General features: G+C 43.4%; 1 protein-coding gene across 1 annotated transcript in view; it reads right to left on the reverse strand.

Annotated features, from left to right (window-relative positions):
* The window catches only part of EHBP1 (EH domain binding protein 1), a 763,964-nt gene that overhangs the window by 315,445 nt on the left and 428,909 nt on the right, over positions 1-19,610 (reverse strand). Inside the window, 2 exon segments of the mRNA XM_030196160.1 lie at positions 4,430-4,499; positions 4,502-4,532. Of these exon segments, the coding sequence (XP_030052020.1) occupies positions 4,430-4,499; positions 4,502-4,532 (101 nt within the window).

Genomic DNA, 19,610 nt, shown 5'->3' on the forward strand with positions numbered 1-19,610 from the left:
CCCAGCCGAGGTAATAATAATAATAATAAAACTTTATTTCTAACCTGCTGTATCTGAAATATTCTAAGTGAGGAACAAAGGTACATACAAAGTAAAAGATAACAAAACAAACTGAACAACATAAAATAAATCACTCAACGTTAATACAGAGTCATTCATTACCAAAACATAGAGCAGTATAATTAATCTAATAACCCACATGCTTGGACAAACATTGTTCTTTTTTAGCTCAACTAAGCAATAGTCTGCACAGAGCAAAGTTGAACAGGTAGAGAGCATGCCACAGCTTAGGTCCCTTAGCATACAAAATAGAAGATCTATACTCTTCCAAATGAACCTGCCGAATGATGGAACTTCAAGCAGCTGTGATAAAAGAACTGCCAGCAGGTTACTATTCAAACAATTTTTACAAGGTTACTTACAAGCTTACTTACTATGGAAGATCAGGTTAATTACCTTATTAAAATGTTCTTTCCTGATACTCTGGAAATTGAGAATTAGGAAATTATTTGAACAATCTACTTTCCGTTTGTTAGTTCAGGTACTCATACTTTCTAAGATTGATTACTCTAATATTATCTACATGGGCTGTTCAAAATCACTTTTAAAAAGGATTCAAACAGTTCAAAATACACCACTTCTGAATGTGCTACTCAGAATCATAACCAAGTACTGTCTAATAACAAAGTTGCTTTATAATGAGAGGCATGAGCATATGTGTATGTACAGTATTAGCTTGCCGATACCTGATCAAATACTCAGTTAATTTTTAATAATTTTAATGAATGCAAATCAAATTTACAAAGGCAAACAGATCCAATAAATCCTTTTTCAACTGCAAAGCAAATATACAATACATAATAGTGCGGTTTATTATTACATAACCTCTGTACTGAAGCAAATAACCTTTTATGAATGCAATCAAATTACTGTAGAAAGTACATTCAGTACATGTTCACATATTTACCTAAGTGGAAAAACTCCATAATTCTCGACTGGGTCTTCAAGGCATATGATTGACACAGCAAATTGTACAATGCTTCTCAAACTGCATAACTTTGATAGGTTTCTAAATCTGAGTTTAAATCCATTTTAGAGTGGAGTAGTTCTAGTACATGTACTACATCAGACGAAGCTGGAACAACACCTTGAGTGCATCGTCTTTGTCTTAAGTGTTGTCTCAAGTTGACATGAATTTACCAACTCCATAATTTCAGAATCATTTAGCTCATATGCAATGGGACAAATTTCTTCACATTCGTTCTTCCTGCATATCCAGGATTCAACGTTTACAGATGCAACATCTACTTCAGGCCATGATAAATTATTTGAAATTTCTCTCATCCATTCAACCTCAGGCTTTCCCAACTCCTCCTCTGAAAACCCTTCAAAATCGCTGCCGTCATCTGAGTTGCTTAGATCAAGTACTGCTCTGCCAAATGCTGCTGAAAGTTTCGCCATCCAGCAACGGTTTATTTTTTCTGCACTTATTAGACTCCGTGTGTCAACATCAATGTAAAATAAGTCTTTTATATATAAACCTTTAATAAAATCAGGAACAGATAGGTTGTTGTCTAACATTTGAGTCATCAACTCTCGGTGACAGCTCTACTTAAACATAGAAAAGACCCCTTAGTCCAATGGTTGGATCCTGGAGGTTGTATTTTTAGACAGATATTGAACCCTAACTTGCCATCCTGTGATATCAGATTTTTAGGTGTAGGGTGGGCAGGACAATCATCCAAGAGCAGTATTGCATTCTCTTTCAGATGTGTAGCCCAAAAATGTTTTCGAAGGCACAAAGTCATTATGGAACTAGTCCTGGAAAATTTCCGCAGTCATCCATGAATTTTTGGAATTGTTATACAAAAAAGGTAAGACTTCATGTTAATATGATGGAAACAATGAGGTTTTTGGTACTTCCCAATGCAAAGAGGTGTAATTTGTGGCTGCCCGTTGCATTTACAAAGAACAAGATGGTTAGTCTATCTTTGGCTTGTTTAAATCCTTCTTTTTTGTGTTCATCCGTTTTCAGTGCTAGAGTTTTATCTGCCAGCTTTTATAGAATATTCCAATCTCATCAGCACTGTAGACCTGTTCTTCTGTGTAACTTCCAGGCTTAATCATTTCTTTCAGTTTCTGTGGATAGGATCAAGCAGCTTGCTCATCCGAAGATCTTTTTCGCCTGCAAATGATACTTGAGATATCCTATGCCTTCACTGTCATCTCCATAGCCAACTGTCAATTGCTTTAAATTGACTGCAACCATGCAATACAGCAATAAACAATAAGCTGCTAAGCGTTCTGGTGCAGGAGAACCCGGGTATTTTCCGGCACAAAACCTTTTTTTTAGCAGGGTAGACCAGATAAAGTAGATGCTTTGCTACTTAATTAATTGTGTTAATAAATGATATTAGACAGTAGAAACCACAACAGGTTTCATCCTTCCTGGCTTGCACAAAATTGTTTTACCCACTGTATTCATTGGTACACTGAGCACACTACTAGAACCTTCATCACCACTCTTATCACCTCTCGCTTAGACAAAGAAAAATAAAAATAGTGTGTGCATTAGCATATGCTAAATTGCACTTACTTCAGGATGCCTGCATTCCACGGTATGCATTTAGGCATGTGTTAACGTCTAACACAGCTTAGTAAAAGGGCCCCTTAGATTGTGAGCTCTCCAAGGTCAAGAAAATACCTAGAGGGCATAATCAAACGCGAACGCCCATCTCCATGGGTGTCTATCTCCGAGGACGGGTCCACGAAGGGGCGGGCCAGACCGTTTTTTCAAAAAGATGGGCGTCCATCTTTTGTTTCGATAATACACTTGGTGCGGGCAAATGCATCGGATTTGGGTGGATTTGAGCTGGGCGGTATCGGTTTTCAGCGATAATGGAAACTGAAGGCGCCCAGCTCAAAAATGAACAAATCCAAGGTATTTGGTCGTGGGAGGGGCCAGGATTCGTAGTGCACTGGTCCCCCTCACATGCCAGGACACCAACCGGGCACCCTAGGGGCACTTGTAAACAATTTAAAAAAAAATTAAAATACCTCTCAAGTCCATAGCTCCCTTACCTTGGGTGCTGAGCCCCCCCCAAATCCCCCCCCAAAACCAGTCCCAGAACTCTACACCATTACCATTGCACTAATGGCAGAAGGGGGCACCTAGATGTGGGTACAGTGGGTTTGGGGGCGGTTTTGGGAGGGCTTCCATTTACCAGCACAAGTGTAACAAGCAGGGGGGGGATTGCACCTGGGTCAACCTGCCTGAAGTCCACTACACCCACTACAACTGCTCCAGGGGCCTGAATACTGCTGTGATGGAGCTGGGTATGACATTTGAGGCTGGCATACAGGCTGGCAAAAAAACTTTTTAAAGTTCTTTTTTTTTGGTGGGAGGGGGTTAGTGACCACTGGGGGAGTCAGGGGAGGTCATCCCCGATTCCCTCCGGTGGTCATCTGGGCAGTTGGGGCACTTTTGGGGACTTGTTCATGAAAAAAAGGGTCCAGAAAAGTGACCCAAATTCTCGCTTCTGGCACCCTTCTTTTTCCATTATTGGCCGATAAACATGCCTCAGTCCCGCCTTCACCAGGCCTCCGACATGCCCCCATCAACTTGTCCATTCCCACGACAGACTGCAGTTGGAGGCGCCCAAATTCAGCTTTCGATTATACCGATTTGGGCGCCCACTCCCGACTTGGTCAAACTATGGGTGTCTTTCTCTTTCAAAAATAAGCTGGCTATGTACTGAATGTAACTCACCTTGAGCTACAGCTGAAAAATAAAGTGTGAGCTAAATCCAAACAAATAAATACTAAAGATGCCGCTGATGTGCAGGGCTGATAAAGTAAGCTTTCAGCTGCCATAATTCATGAATTTATAGTTGCTTCTATATATAGAATTGTACATAAAAGATAATTTTCTAAAACAGCTGTTCAAAGATATAGTTGCAAGAGATGCAAATTCTTGTGTGAAAACTAACATGATTAAGCTAATTAAAAACTCAAGAACGTTAGTGTCCTTCTAATTATGACAACATAAAACTAAAAAAAACAAGAAGGGGCCCAGGAACTGCCTAAAAGGTTTATTTAAAATCCCTGGCAGCCATGGTCTGATCAATGCTTTGCTTATAAACCACTCTAGGAGCTGAGATGAGCAAATCCACCAATCCTGCTGCCTGTAGGGAGGTCTTTGAAAGGAAAAATAATTCAAGAAGCAAAGGGTTAGATATTTTGCTTTTTTTTTTTAACGACAAAAGGTTGATCATTTAATGGAAGGACACTTTATAGTTGATCAACTTAGAAAAAAATAATATGTGAACTTTGACTGCATTTGACTTTTTAAAAAATAATTATTATTATAAAAGCAATACCAGTCAGTCCTTACAATCAGTCAGCTGTTATTTCGGGATGGTGGCATCACATTCGCTTGTTATTTACTGCCTTCAGTGCTGCATCTCTTCTTGCCTGTTCAAGTAGAACTCTTGCACGTCTTTAAGTTCCTCTTGCCTTGATAATAGTTTTTGCTTAAAAATAAACAGTTAAGTTAGAGACAAGACATTATGATGACAACTTACAATGAAAAAATTTTCATAAATCATTTTAGCACAGTGTAGTAGCAGGCCACCAACCTGACACCTTTTGTTCTATTATTCTCTATCTTCTCCTCTCTGCAGGACATATACACATATATACTTTTTACTTTTCCTTGGAATTTTGTGGTATGATCACGGGATATGGCAGGGGAGAGGGTGCAGATACATGAGAGGAGGATACAGGAGCCTAAAGAAAAATATTTTATAACCTCCCTAATCCAAGGCTTCATTGACTGTGAAGAGTACATGATAATACCCGGGCTCCGTATCTACATAAGCAAAGGCAGAAGTCTCACCAATTTCCACTTGTTCCTGGCAAATTATGAATTGTGGCCTACTACAAATCATTACTTTCATTTTGCTAAGATTTATGGATAGTCTATTTCCAGACATCCATTCCTCTATACGCTTGACATGTTCAAGTAACTAACTTTTCTTCTATAGAATCTTTCAAAATGCAAGGGTGTTTAGAGTACAGAGCAACATATGTTCTAGTCATTATATAGAAATAAGTAGTAGTAATAGTAAAAACTGAATATTTTCAGCATAAAATCTGATAAAACACATCTAGCCTAGCCAACACTATCAATAGGTGACAAAAATCTATTAAAAAGCACTAAACATAATGCTGGGTTTCCCGAAAAGACCTTTCGATGCCTTACTGTCAAAAAAAAAAAAAAGGAACAAACCATGTATGGGGTAATTCTATAACAGGGGACCTACTTCAAACCTACTTATTTTTTATATTACACTAGTGCAAGTGGCTGAAAACATGCTTACATTTAAGGCACACACACTTATACTAGTCCTACAGATGGTTATATCTACACCTGATTGTATGCCAGAACATGGAAAAATTAATTCTCACCTGATAATTTTCTTTCAATTAGTCCCAACAGATCAATCCAGAGACTTGTGGGTTGTGTCCCTCTACCAGCAGGTGGAGATAGAGAGAACCTCCGAGGTTTGCTATATGTGGACCTGTGCAGCCAAGTAAACCTCAGTATGAACAATATCAAAGCAGTGGAACGGAAACAGTAGAAAACTCTACTGACATTGTCAGACCAAATGCCCAAAATACTTCCACCACTTCTATATTTATTTATTGTATTATTTAATAAAACAAAGGAACATTCAGAACACTGAACCCGATAAAACTAACCAACTGAAACAAAACCGAAAACAGTAAATCCAGGAGGGGGCCTCTGGATTGATCTGTTGGGACTAATGGAAAGAAAATTATCAGGTAAGAATTAATTTTTCCTTCATAGCATCCCATAGATCAATCCAAAGACTTGTGGGATGTACCCAAGTAGTCCTCAAGTAGGGCGGGACACCCCCAAGCTGGCACCGCATTTTGCCGAGCTGCCACATCCACTCAATAATGACAAGTGAACGTATGAACCGAAGCCCATGTAGCGGCTCTGCAAATATCTTCCAGAGAAACCACCAGGACTCTGCATAGAAGGAAGCCTGAGCTTGCATAGAATGAGCATGAACTTGCGCAGGGGCTTGCTTGCCCAATGCCACATATGCCGAAGTGATGGCCTCTCACACCCAATGGGCGATGGTGGCCTTGGAAGCCATACAATCCTTCTTACTGCCTCCAAAAAAGATGAAGAGATGGTCAGAAAGGCGAAATTCATTTGTCACCTTCAAATACCTAAGAAGAGCCCGTCTCACGTCGAGACAGCAAAGAGCCCGGAATTGCTCGGGGTAATCTTCCCAGCGAAAAGCTGGCAAATGCAGGGACTGCCACAAGTGGAAATGAGAAACCACCTTGGGAAAAACGAAGGAACTGTCCTAATCGATACCCCCGCCTCTGTAAAACGCAGGAAGGGGTCTCTGCAAGAAAGAGCCTGCAACTCTGAAATTCTCCAAGCCGAAGTAATGGCAACTAGGAAAATCGCCTTCAAGGCGAAACGTAATCCTTAACCGTAATCCCTGATAAGGGTTCGAAAGGAGGATGCTGAAGTGCTTTGAGAACTAGATTAAGGTTCCAGGATGGCAGAACTGGTATGTAAGGACGCAACCAATTTACGCACCTCAAGAAACGAACCACATCTAGGTGGGAGGCGATGGATGCCCCCTGAAGCCGGCCTCTAAAGCATGCCAGAGCTGCCACCTGCACCTTAAGAGAATTCAACGAGAGAGATTTTTGTACACCCTCCTGAAGAAACGCGAGGATAACCGATACTGAAGCCGAAGCTACTGACAATTTGGAATTCGCACACCACAAATCGAAGGTACACCACACCCTAGCATAAGCTATTGAGGTGGATCTTTTCCGAGTCTGCAGTATCATAGCGATAACCGCGTCCGGATACCCTTTCCTTCTCAACTTCGCCCTTTCAAGGGCCAGACCGTAAGACCAAAGGGGGAGGGATCCTCCATCATGACTTGTCCCTGCAGCAGCAGACCGTCCTGTGCCGGTAGCCGGAGAGGACGATCGAACAGGTGCCTGATCCTATCTGCATACCAGGGAAGTCTGGGCTAATCTGGGGCCACCAGAATCACTTGACCGGGATGACTGGCAATACAAGTCAGTAACCTGCCCACCATTGGCCACGGGGGAAATGCATAGAGCAGACCCCTGGGCCAAGGTTGAAAAAGAGCATCGATGCCTTCTGAGCCCAGCTCTCTTCCTCTGCTGAAGAAATGGGGAACCTTCGCATTGAATGTGGTGGCCATTAAGTCATCACTGGCATCCCCCAATGGGCAGTTATCCGATCGAAGGCCAGAGGGGACAGTGTCCACTCCCCCGGCTCCAACTGGTGGTGACTGAGAAAGTCCGCTTGCACATTCTGTGACCCCGCTATATGAGCCACCATCAAAAGAGAGAGAGATGAATCTCTGCCCAGTGGCAGATCAGAGCCACCTCGCGCGGTAGTGGTACTACTACTATTTAGCATTTCTATAGTGCTACAAGGCATACGCAGCGCTGCACAAACATAGAAGAAAGACAGTCCCTGCTCAAAGAGCTTACAATCTAATAGACAAAAAATAAAGTAAGCAAATCAAATCAATTAATGTGTACAGGAAGGAGGAGAGGAGGGTAGGTGGAGGCGAGTGGTTACAAGTGGTTACGAGTCAAAAGCAATGTTAAAGAGGTGGGCTTTCAGTCTATATTTAAAGATGGCCAAGGATGGGGCAAGACGTAGGGGCTCAGGAAGTTTATTCCAGGCATAGGGTGCAGCGAAACAGAAGGCGCGAAGTCTGGAGTTGGCAGTAGTGGAGAAGGGAACAGATAAGAAGGATTTATCCATGGAACAGAGTGCACGGGAAGGGGTGTAGGGAAGGACGAGTGTGGAGAGATACTGGGGAGCAGCAGAGCGAGTACATTTATAAGTTAGTAGAAGAAGTTTGAACAGGATACGAAAACGGATAGGGAGCCAGTGAAGCGAGGAGAGGGGTAGTATGAGTAAAGCTTCCCTAGGGGAAGACGAGACGGGCAGCAGAGTTTTGAACCGATTGGAGAGGGGAGAAGTGACTAAGTGGGCGGCCAGCAAGAAGCAGATTGCAGTAGTCTAAACGAGAGGTGACAAGGGTGTGGATGAGGGTTTTGGTAGAGTGCTCGGAAAGAAAGGGGCGGATTTTACGGATTTTGTAAAGAAAGAAATGACAGGTCTTGGCGGTCTGCTGGATATGAGCAGAGAAGGAGAGAGAAGAGTCAAAGATGACCCCAAGGTTTCGAGCTGAGGAGACAGGGAGAATGAGAGAGCCATCAACAGAAATAGAAAACGGGGGGAGAGGGGAGGTGGGTTTGGGGAGAAAAATGAGAAGCTCGGTTTTGGTCATGTTTAATTTCAGGTGGCGTTGAAACATCCAGACAGCAATGTCAGACAAGTACGCTGAAACTTTGGTTTGGATGCAAGGTGAGATATCAGGGGTAGAAAGGTAGATTTGGGAGTCATCAGCATAGAGATGGTAGGAAAAGCCATGGGATGAGATTAATGAACCAAGGGAAGAAGTGTAGATAGAAAAGAGGAGGGAACCAAGAACAGAACCCTGAGGTACGCTGACAGGCAGAGGAATAGAAGTAGAAGAGAATCCACCAGAGTGAACACTGAAGGTGCGGAGGGAGAGGTAGGAAGAGAACCAGGAAAGGACAGAGCCCTGGAATCCAAGTGAGGACAGGGTATCGAGGAGTATGCTGTGATCGACAGTGTCAAAAGCAGCGGAAAGATCAAGAAGAATGAGGATGGAATAGAGACCTCTGGATTTAGCCAGTAATAGGTCATTGGAGACTTTAGTAAGTGCAGTTTCGGTTGAATGGAGAGGGCGAAAACCAGATTGTAGTGGGTCAAGAATAGCATGTAAGGAGAGAAAATCAAGACAGTGGCGGTGAACAGCACGCTCAAGTAATTTGGAGAGGAAAGGGAGGAGGGAGATGGGTCGGTAATTAGAGGGACAAGTAGGGTCGAGTGAAGGCTTCTTAAGGAGAGGTGTGACCACAGCATGTTTAAAGGCAGTAGGGACAGTTGCAGTTGAAAGTGAGAGGTTGAGAATGTGACAGATAAAAGGAATAAGAGCAGGTGAGATGGCATTAAGAAGGTGGGTGGGAATGGGATCAGAGGAGCAGGTGGTACATTTTGAAGAAGAAAGGAGAAGTGTAGTTTCCTCTTTAGTAACTTCAGGAAAGGAGGAAAAGGAATGAGGGGAAGGCAAGAGAGGGGAATGGACTAGTGGAGGGAGAGGTGGCGAGGTAGAAAATTCAAGGTTTATCTTTTGAACCTTGTCGTGAAAGAATTCAGCAAGGGTTTGAGGAGATAATGAAGGGGGAGTTGGGGGAGGGTGCACCTTGAAGAGAGAGTTCAATGTGGTGAAGAGAAGTCGAGGGTTAGAGCCAAGAGAGTTGGTCAGTTGGATATAATAATCCTGTTTGGCGTGTAAAAGAGCAGATTGGAAGGGGGTCAGCATGAACTTAAAGTGTAAGATATCAGCAAGGGCCCGAGATTTCCGCCAGAGGCATTCGGCAGAGCGGGTACAGGAACGTAGGTAGCGGATATTAGAAGTCAGCCAAGGTTGGGGTTTTGTACGCCTTATAGGGCGGGTCATCAAAGGTGCAAGAGTGTCTAAGGCAGAGGATAGAGTATTGTTGTAAGAAGAAACAGCCTCGTTGACAGACGTGGATGGTGCCACAGCAGAAAGGAGGTTTGAAACATGGGAGGATAGAGATGAAGGGTCAATATCGTGAAGATTCCTAGATAAATTAGATAAGATAGGACGGGACTGGGAGGGAGGAGATTTAAGTGTGAAAGTTATAAGATGGTGATCAGAGAGGGGAAGATCAGAGGCAAGGAAACTAGAGGGTGAACAGTTGGAGGAGAAGATGAGATCAAGACAGTGACCATTTTGATGAGTGGGGGAGGTGGAGCATAGTTGGAGATTAAAGGAGGATGTTAAAGCGAGTAACTTGGAAATATAAGAGTTGGAAGGATCATTAGCAGGAATATTAAAGTCACCAAGGATGAAAGAGGGGGAGGAAGGATCATGGAAGAAGGCAAGCTAGGTATCAAAGTCACTGAGAAAGGATGAAAGGGACTTATCAGGGGGACGATAAATGACCGCTATTCGAAGAGGCAGAGGAGAGAAAAGGCGGATAGGGTGGACTTCAAAGGAGGAAAAACAGTGAGATTGAGGTGGAAGAAGGTGCTGAAATCTGGAGGAGGGAGAGAGAAGTAGTCCAACACCGCCCCCACGACCAGCAGGGCGAGTAGTATGTGAAAAAAGATAACCGCCATGGCAGAGGGCTGCGACTGAAGCAGAGTCATCAGGGCAGAGCCAGGTTTCTGTTATGGCGAGCAGATGGAGGTGACGCGAGATAAAGAGGTCCTGGATATAGGGGAGATTGTTACAGATAGAGCGGGCATTCCATAGGGCGCAAGAGAAGGGCAGAGAAGAGGAGGGGAGTAGAGGAAGAGAGATGAGGTTAGAAAGGTCGCGGTGAGATCTGTAGAGTTGGGATAATAGTTGGTGAGGAGGGCCAGGATTGGGATTGATGTCACCGACAGAGTAAGAGAGAGCGGCGGAGAGTAGGAGAGGTGTGGCCACGAAAGCGTCGAAGGCGAGAGGTATTTAGGTGGAATGGGGAAGGCAAAATGGAGGGAAGAAAGAGATGGAGATTAAAAGCCAAGAAGGAGGAAGAGGGTAGGAAAGAAGGTGAGGTGATGAAGTCAATGGATTTTATCATCAACTGGTCTTCTCCCCACCATACCATAAGAGGAAACACCTGAAATGTAAACAAGACCGAGCTGGTAACTATAACATCAATTCAATATCATCTGTCTGAGGAAGTGATATAATATTTAAGGACAAAGATCCTGACCTAATCTCCATCCCCCCAGAAAAATAAGATCATAAATATATCCCTTAATACAAGTTTCATTATGAATAATTTTCTTTACACTCATAACAGCCATTAATTCTACTTACTCCTTGATAGGGATTTAAGATCTGTAAATTAAAATCTCCCAGAATGATAGTATTCAACACATTTAAAGATACATTAGATACACACTCTATTACTGGCAAACAATCAGTGGCCAACATTCCAGGTGGACAATAAAACACGCAAATAGATATATTGTTTGAAAATAGCAAGAAAAATTCAAGGTTTTTTTTGGACTATTTTTTGTTTTGAAAATGAGTCCTTAAGTGTTTTCATTTATCTCATATCAGAATAGGCAAGAATGAGTATAGTGTCACCAGCAGAGTGAAAGCAACAACATTTCAATGAACTTCCTGTCCTTGTCAATTATAAGAAGCTGTTTTGAGTGTACTCCTAAAGGGTGGGTTTTCAATAAATAAATAAACAAATGACTTATGTGACAGTCCCTAAGAAAACATTACACATCTACCCCTAATTCTACAAAGTTGGGTGTCCAAACTTAGCACAAAGTTGCGCACACAATTTATAAAATAAGGTCAGTTGTGAATGCAACTTAATTTAATAATTGGCTGTTAATTGGAATTAATAGCAAATTATTTGGTATAATTGGCCTTAATTGCATGTAACTGTCCTTAATTGTTATTCTATAAGTTGTGTACTCAAGTTTCAGAGCACACAACTTCAAAGGGGGTGTGGACGTGGGAGAGGCATGAGCATGTGAGGCAGTTAGGCATGCAGTTTAAAGAATAGGGGCTTAAGTGCCTACAGTTAGGCGTGATTACTTACACCAGCCTTTGAGCTGGTGTAACTGCCTGCACCTAATGTCAGGTGCCTAGAAGCAGACTTGCGCTAGTATCTTATAAAAGTAGTTCTAAACGGAACTGCCATTAAGGTATTGGCATTCAGTGTGCATCATCCCAGCGCCACTTCTGGAATTTAGCCCCCACTACTTATCAGCAACCATGCCTTTTAGTACAGTCTGAGTGATATGCAGCAGAATAGAGTGCTTTCTAATAATACTAGACTGGACCAATGCACTCTAAATACTATTATGTGGCATGGTTGCTGATAAATAGTGGGGGCTAAATTCCAGAAGTGGTGCTGGGATGATGCACACTGAATGCCAATGCTATAATGGCAGTTCCGTTTAGAACTACTTTTATAAGATACTAGCGCAAGTCTGCTTCTAGGCAGTAGTATAGCTTTTGATAGCAAGTTATTATGCAAGAGGGAGAAAAGTATGTAAGACTTATTAGCCGTTACATAGCCTCTCCACCACAGACTCCTGTAGTATCTCTTCACAGCACCACATAAGCAATTGAAATCTCACTGCCCCAGGCTAAACAACTTGGATTTTGGAGTAGAATGGACCCCAGAAGCAATATGCACAGGTCCAGATTAGGTGCTGAAAGAGGACTTGCTGAATGGAAGAAAATTTCACTGATGAGTAAATTACCCGCTGGGAAACTGCATTCAAACTTGGGAAAAATAGGCTTAGGGTTAGCTAGGTAATTTCAGTTAATTTTAACTTACTCTGCATATTTAGCAAAGGCAATTTAGAGAACAGTTTAGCATTTAAAGTCTCTGCTAGAGCTTCATATAAAGCCTTTATAGAGTACAGTTTAATTTAGCATTTAAAGTTGCTGTTTTAGGGTTTATCATAACATAATTTTAGAGCAGCAGTTCTCAACCGGTGTGTCGAGGAGCTGGCACTCAAACTGCAGCACTTTTTTTTCTTCACTGTTAGCATTGCAGTTTCTCCCTCTCCTGAGCCCTGTGTGTGTGGTTTTAATCTGTATGGATTACTTTCCTGTTAGGTTTGCTCTCAAGCAAAGCCCTCTTCTGTTTCCCTGCGTGTGTGTGGTTCTGGTTTGAACCTGAATGGATCACTTCCTTTTTATCTAGGCTCTCCAACACAAGCCTGTTCTGTTTCCTTGTGTGGTTTCCCTTGGTACCTTTCACTGTTCAGAGAGCCGGTTGTTGCCAGCCCAGCTGCTTTCCTTGATTACTTTACTTCCGTGCAGCTGTGTGTGCTCTGTCTTTGCCTGCCTTCCCTTTCCCTACCTGGCTGTGGGTGCTGGCTGAGTTCTAGTAAGAACATTGTTTGTTTTCCCCTTTGCTTTAAACCTTTGACTGCAGTGTAAGCCCTGCTTCTTTCTGATTAGAAGCAACCCTTCCCTTTAGCCTGCTTTAACTGTTTGTCTCCTGATTCTTGTGAGCATTGGTCCGTATCTGATTTGTGTATGTAAAGGGAGCTTTCCCTGCTTGCTTGCTTTTCCCTTTGTCTCTAGTGTCTGTTATTTGACTCTGTGGCACAGCCTTATGTATTTCTATAAGTGGCTTCCCTTTACCCTTGAGAGTTGTGTGGCTAGCCTTGTGTATTCTTATGACTGGATTCCCTTTACCCTTGAATGCTGTGTGGCCAGCCTTGCGTATTCTTATAAATGGCTTCCCTTTACCCTTGAGTGCTTTGTGGCTAGCCGTGTGTATTCTTATGAGTGGATTCCCTTTACCCTTGAGTGCTGTGTGGCCAGCCTTGCGTATTCTTATAAGTGGCTTCCCTTTACCTTTGAATGCTGTGTGGCCAGCCTTGTGGCTTCCCTTTACCCTTGAGTGCCGTGTGGCACAGCCTTGTGTATTCCTATGAGTGGCTTCCCTTTTCCCTTGAGTGCTGTATGGTACAGCTTAGAGTGTTCCTATGAATGGCTTCCTTTTTCCCTTGAGTGCTGTGTGGCACAGCCATGAGTGTTCCTTTACTATGGCTGTGTGGCCTTGTCTTGAGTTTTCCCTGTGTGATTTCTGAGTCCTCTCTGTGAGGTTTCTGTTTTGAGTGAGTGGATTGCTCTTCCGTTTAGCTGTGACTATTAGCGCAGCCCTGAGCGGCCTCTCTGTGTGGCACGAGTAGGCTGTTCTTCAGTTTACATCTGTGGGTTTAGCACAGCCCTGAGCGTCCTCTCTGTTTGGTTCTGTTTGTGTTTGTGTTTGAGTGGGTGGCTGTTCTGTTTAGCTGTGACTACTAGCTCAGCCTTGATCTGCCTTCTCTGTGTGGCACGAGTGGACAGCTCTTCCGTTTAGCTGGGACTACTAGCTCAGCCTTGATCTGCCTCTCTGTGTGGCACGAGTGGACAGCTCTTCCGTTTAGCTGGGACTACTAGCTCAGCCTTGATCTGCCTCTCTGTGTGGCACGAGTGGACAGCTCTTCCGTTTAGCTGGGACTACTAGCTCAGCCTTGATCTGCCTCTCTGTGTGGCACGAGTGGACAGCCCGTTTAGCTGGGACTACTAGCTCAGCCCTGAGCTACCTCTCTGTGTGATGTCTGTTTGACTTAGTTAGGACTATTCGTGTATAGCTGTGGTTCTAAGCACAGCCCTGTGCTGCCTCCCTGTGTGGTTTTCTTATCTTTTACTTGTGGTTTCTACCATGTGAGTCTAAGTGGGGTTGTCCTTTCCCTTTCAGTTTCTTTGTGCCTGTGTGTAGGGTCTTTTGACCCCTTGTTTGTGGCTCTGTTTAGTGCAGTGTGTGTGAATTGCTTGAGCAGTACTTGCTCAAGAGATTCCGTTCTGTTTCTTTTCCCTTCCTGTTGGTATGAGTGGGTTCCAGTTTGGCCTTGCGGCCAGTATGTTTGGACTTTGTTATAGGTGGGTTCCAGTTCAGCCTTGCGGCCCATATGAGTGTCCTTCCTTTGTTCCTGCTTTTGTTGTTCCGTTCCTGGTTTTAACCTTAGCCAGGCTCTGGTTTCACCTTGTCTTGAGTGTGCTCTGTCTATTTGCCATGTCTGGTATCTTGTTTGTATTCAGTGCCTGGTTCGCCTCTGCTCTGCGCCTCCCCAGAGGACTTGTCTGCTGGGCTCACCATCCCAGGTTCCGTTGACACTGAGGAGTCCTGTAATCCATTGACCAGAGCAGGATGAGTTGCTGCTGTGCTTTTGCAACTCTGAAACCCCACTCAGGTTTATAACCATCCTATTAATTTATAAGGTCATTGCTTTATTTCGACCCACTTGATTCACTGTCCTTAATGTATGGAAAAGTTTGTAACTAAAATCGAGGATGCTATGGCTTCTTAGCAGCTGTGTAAAGACAAAGACAAATCAAAGGCCTGCACTCCAAAGATGGTGGAGACCACTGAGTTGGTAGCAGATCTTACTCAGACTGTAGTGAAAGCACTGGACAGTAAATTTGAGAACAGCACACTCTTGCTACTTGCCAAGTAAAAGCAGTAAGAGTGAGCTGTTAGGAATTCCAGATAGTACAACCATGAAGCAGCATAGCGAAACACTGGCCACCACTGGTTGTTGGCTTGGGACCTGGCTTACTACAGTACGGGAGATGATGATGGCTCAACACTGGATTGCAACTTGTTTAGAGTTTTGAAAAATAAGTGTAATTACTATTTTTGTGACTGGATTGTGGACTCTAATGACTTTTGCATTATATAGATGGTTGTTTAGGAAGGTTTTTTGTGCCTATTATGAAAGTTTCAGCTATGAAGGTTATATGTAACCTGGAGCTTCTTTTTCCTCTCCATCTGTTAATAGTGTTATATTACTGCTTCCAGTTATTTATTTATTTATAGCATTTATATCCCACATTTTCCCACCCATGGGCAGGCTCAATGTGGCTTACATCAGTCTGCAAAAAACATACATCAATGTAGCTAACAATCAAAATCAATGAAGTAAAGAGAGGCAAGTAACAGCAAAGGAGTGGAAAAAGAGAAAGTGTAATAGAATTCAATATGTCGTAACGTCTGCAGCAGTTCAGAAGTTAGACATGCTAGGCGGGTCTGCAGTGTAAGCTTTCCCAAATAATAGCTGATAATTTTATTAAGGGAGTCTATTTTGCTTTGTTTATTGTACTGTGTCTACCTGTTCTCTCCACTTCTCAATTGTTACAGTGGATTCTAAATTCTTTGTTTCACAAATGTCAACAGCTCAATGTAGGTCTCTCTATCATGCATGGTGTGAATAAACCATGCAAGTGCTGATTTTTTATTGTGTGTGTGATTTCCTGTCCACCTCATTATCTTATTTTCTACAGCCCCTAAAGAACAGTATGCAGGCTTTTAAGAATGCAAGTTCTCCATTCAAAGACAGTACATCTGTCTACAAACTAACAATGAGAACTTACTGTATATTCCACAGGTATATCAACTGTAGCCTGTGGGCAAAAAAAAAAAAACTGTTCACAGGCCTCCAAGCCTTGTGTAAGCTTTGCTAATAACTACAAAGCTGACTGATGGAATAAAAAAAGTTTGGGAATTCAAGGCTTGTCTACCTCTCCTTCCCTATCTCTATAAACATGAATGCTCTGTGTCCAAAGCTTAATCTCAGAGCTGCAGCTGTGATTTGTGTAGCTGGCTGGTGAGAGATCTGAATTGGTGAGCAGTGAGATTTTTGTTTCTTCACTCTTAAAACCTGAGGCAGAGAGGTGGGATAAACCCATGATGGGTCACTGTTTAGAATTTCTATGCAACTGATATGGTTGGGAGATTGGGGCTGCTTCCAGCATACAACAGAGTGCCCTGAGGGACTGGTTTGCCATTGTACATTACCACATACTCCTGGAGACTTAGGACTGATCACTGCATGCCTCCTCCTAACTACCACACTTGCAGCCCTCTGCAGCAGATATATATTTTTTATTTCATCAGGCCCAACTTCTGATTTGCCACCTTCACTGTCTATAGATGGCAGCAAACCCAGAAGCTAGACTGAGACAACTTAAAAAAAGAGGAAAATAAGCATTTTCAAACAACTCATCATAAGAAAGAACTAAGAAATGTGAGATTTGTGCTTAGCTGCTAATTTCCTTTCTTGAGTCTTGCTAGACCAATCTAGATGAATGGGTTGTGTCCTGCAACAGCAGATAGACACAGCCATTGAGCACTCAGTAATGCTGTCATCAATATATAGAGATATGCAGCCCTGGAAGTAGCCAGTATTCTATTGATAAGCAGATCTGAAACACTGAAACAGTACTATTAGAGAACGCCGCAGCATTTATAAAACAACACAGTGTAGCCACCATCAGGTACAGTGACAAACCACTTTGTAGAATAGATTAACATTAAGAATAAATTTATATTCCACCATATACCTCATGGTTCAGTGTGGATTACAATCACTAAGAAGCTGGGCATTTCCAAGAACAACAAAATTAGTCAAACAATACACTAAGACAAACTATTTAGATTAAGAGAATAACATTACTAATCATTAGAATTTAAGACAAACATAGATTTATAGAGAAGATGGAGTAGTCCACAAGGAGGAAAAGGAAGGCTTAGGGGGCGTCACTGAAGGCAAGAAAGTGAGGGACTCACTCTCAACGTTTATATACTACGAGACACTGCTTGGCTTTCTGAACCTGCAAGAGAGGAGTTGGGGAGAGGCATGAAAATTTCTCTCCTCATTTTATTTAAACATTGCTACTAGGTACACTCTCTCTGAGTAACCTGAGCTGAACAGTTCCCAGGATTGGACCACCCAATAGCTAAGACTAGGTGTCCACCTAGGGCAGGAGCTTCTTGTGGGGAGCAAGGACCAACCGCTAACCAGGCAATACACTGGGGCCTGAAGGCTAGTCAATTATAGGAACCATCAGGGCAGACTTCCAACCCAAAGTTCCTAAAGGCAATGGGCACAAAGAACACAAACAACACCATCTGGGGTCCAGTTTGAAGCACATTGACCTGTTCCACTAAAGAAGAACCCCAGCTAATACCTTTTACAGCTCTGCAAAGCAGCTTGAATTGGGTTTGAATCAGGTCCCAGGAGCGATCTGGACACAAAAGTGCCCCCAAGGTGGATAACAGAGCCCCCTGCTGTATCCCAAAGTGCTTTGCTGCTGAAAGGTCAAATGGTGTGACTGGCACATGCACCAGTTCCCTAAAGCCAACGGTAACCAACAGGGAGGACAAGGGGGGCTTCTGAGGATCCACAGAAACCAAAAAATCAGGATTGCCCAATGGAGGAAGGAGATCCTACCAGTCCTCAAGAACACTATACAGTGGAACCCCCTCTGAAGGACAGCCTGCTATGCTCCCTGGACAATGTCACCAATCTGAAAAAGTTCCTGAAAAAGCAGGCAACATCCAGGGGACGCCCTGCTGTCTCTTTGGGGTAGGGACCTCCTGCCGCCAAGACCATCAGCCTGAGTGGAGAACTGTGGACCAGCGTAAGCAAACCAGGGCAAAATGGCCACCATGCCTGCAAGCAGTAACTAGTATCACCACCCACCTGGCCTGAAGGACCCATGAGAGCTAAAAACCAGTCAATCTCCAAGGGGTGGCCCAACCCCCACCTGCTCTGTGGCCCAAGCAGCTCAAAGTACAGAAATGTCATGTGAATTCTCTGCACTACTGTCTCAGGCCACCTCTCAGGGCACTGTGGAGGAGTGGCCTAGTGGTTAGAGTGGTGGACTTTGGTCCTGGAGAACTGAGTTCGATTCCCGGCACAGGCAGCTCCTTGTGACTCTGGGCAAGTCACTTAACCCTCCATTGCCTGCCACATTGAGCCTGCCATGAGTGGGAAAAGCGCGGGGGTACAAATGTAACAAAAAAAAAAATCAGCGCAGAAAGCTGTCAGTCACTGGGCCTGCACCTAAACCACTCAGAGATGACACCGGCGCATCCTTGTATTGCAAGCCATCACCTTGGTGCCTCCTCTCCTGCAGGCACAGTGTGGGATGCCTCACACAGCTTGACCAACCCAGCTCCAACTTCTCCTAAACCCCAGGGATATGGAGACTACTTTTCCCGTGGCCTCTGCAGCAATGAAAAGAGCTGAGCTAGGAGATGTCAAAGATACTTCCTCTCTCCCATCCTCCTTGATCTCCTTAGCTCTTCTCTCTTCTTTTGCTCAATGCCCAAGACAGAAATTAAAGGAACCTGGAAGGGGGACAGGAGAGAGAGAGACAGAGACAAAGGAGATTCAGCAAAGGAGTAGTCACAAAAGGCATAACCTGCAGACTGCTCTATGGAATCAGGCCTTCTTCAACGATTCTGCAGCACTAGTCCATACCATCTGCTGGAGGCAAAGAAATACTGACTAATTCCAGGGCTGAACATCTCTATATAGTGGTGATGACATCACTGAGTGCTTAGTTTTCTCTGTCTGCTGGTATGGGGGACACAAACCATTTGTCTGGACTGGTCTAGCATGATGATGAGGAAATTTTTTTTTTTAACACACATTCCCCCCTGCCCCTTACTCTTGGAAGCCTTTCCCCAGCACCTGGTGCAGGCAGAACTACTGATGTGATCCTGTGCTAAAAATGTTTGCCTACTCTTAATAGACACTATAATGTAGGAGTTAAAATAAGGCAGAGCTTCTCAAGCTGGTCCTGAAGTACCCACTAATTTCGATTTTCATTATTATCTATTATACTCACACTATACATGTGTAAGATAGATTTGCGTACAATGAACGCAATGCATACACTTTATGAATTTCCTAAAAAGTAAATCGGCTAGGGAATACTAAGAACATAGGCGAAAGACTAGCCATACTGGGTCAGACCAATGGACCATCTAGCCCAGTATCCTGCTTCCAACAGTGGCCAATCCAGAAATAGAGCTACAAACTAGGACATAAGGAGTACACTAGTAAACATACA

The sequence above is a fragment of the Microcaecilia unicolor genome, chromosome 3 (assembly GCF_901765095.1).
Source record: "Microcaecilia unicolor chromosome 3, aMicUni1.1, whole genome shotgun sequence".
In the NCBI taxonomy this organism is placed as follows: domain Eukaryota; kingdom Metazoa; phylum Chordata; class Amphibia; order Gymnophiona; family Siphonopidae; genus Microcaecilia; species Microcaecilia unicolor.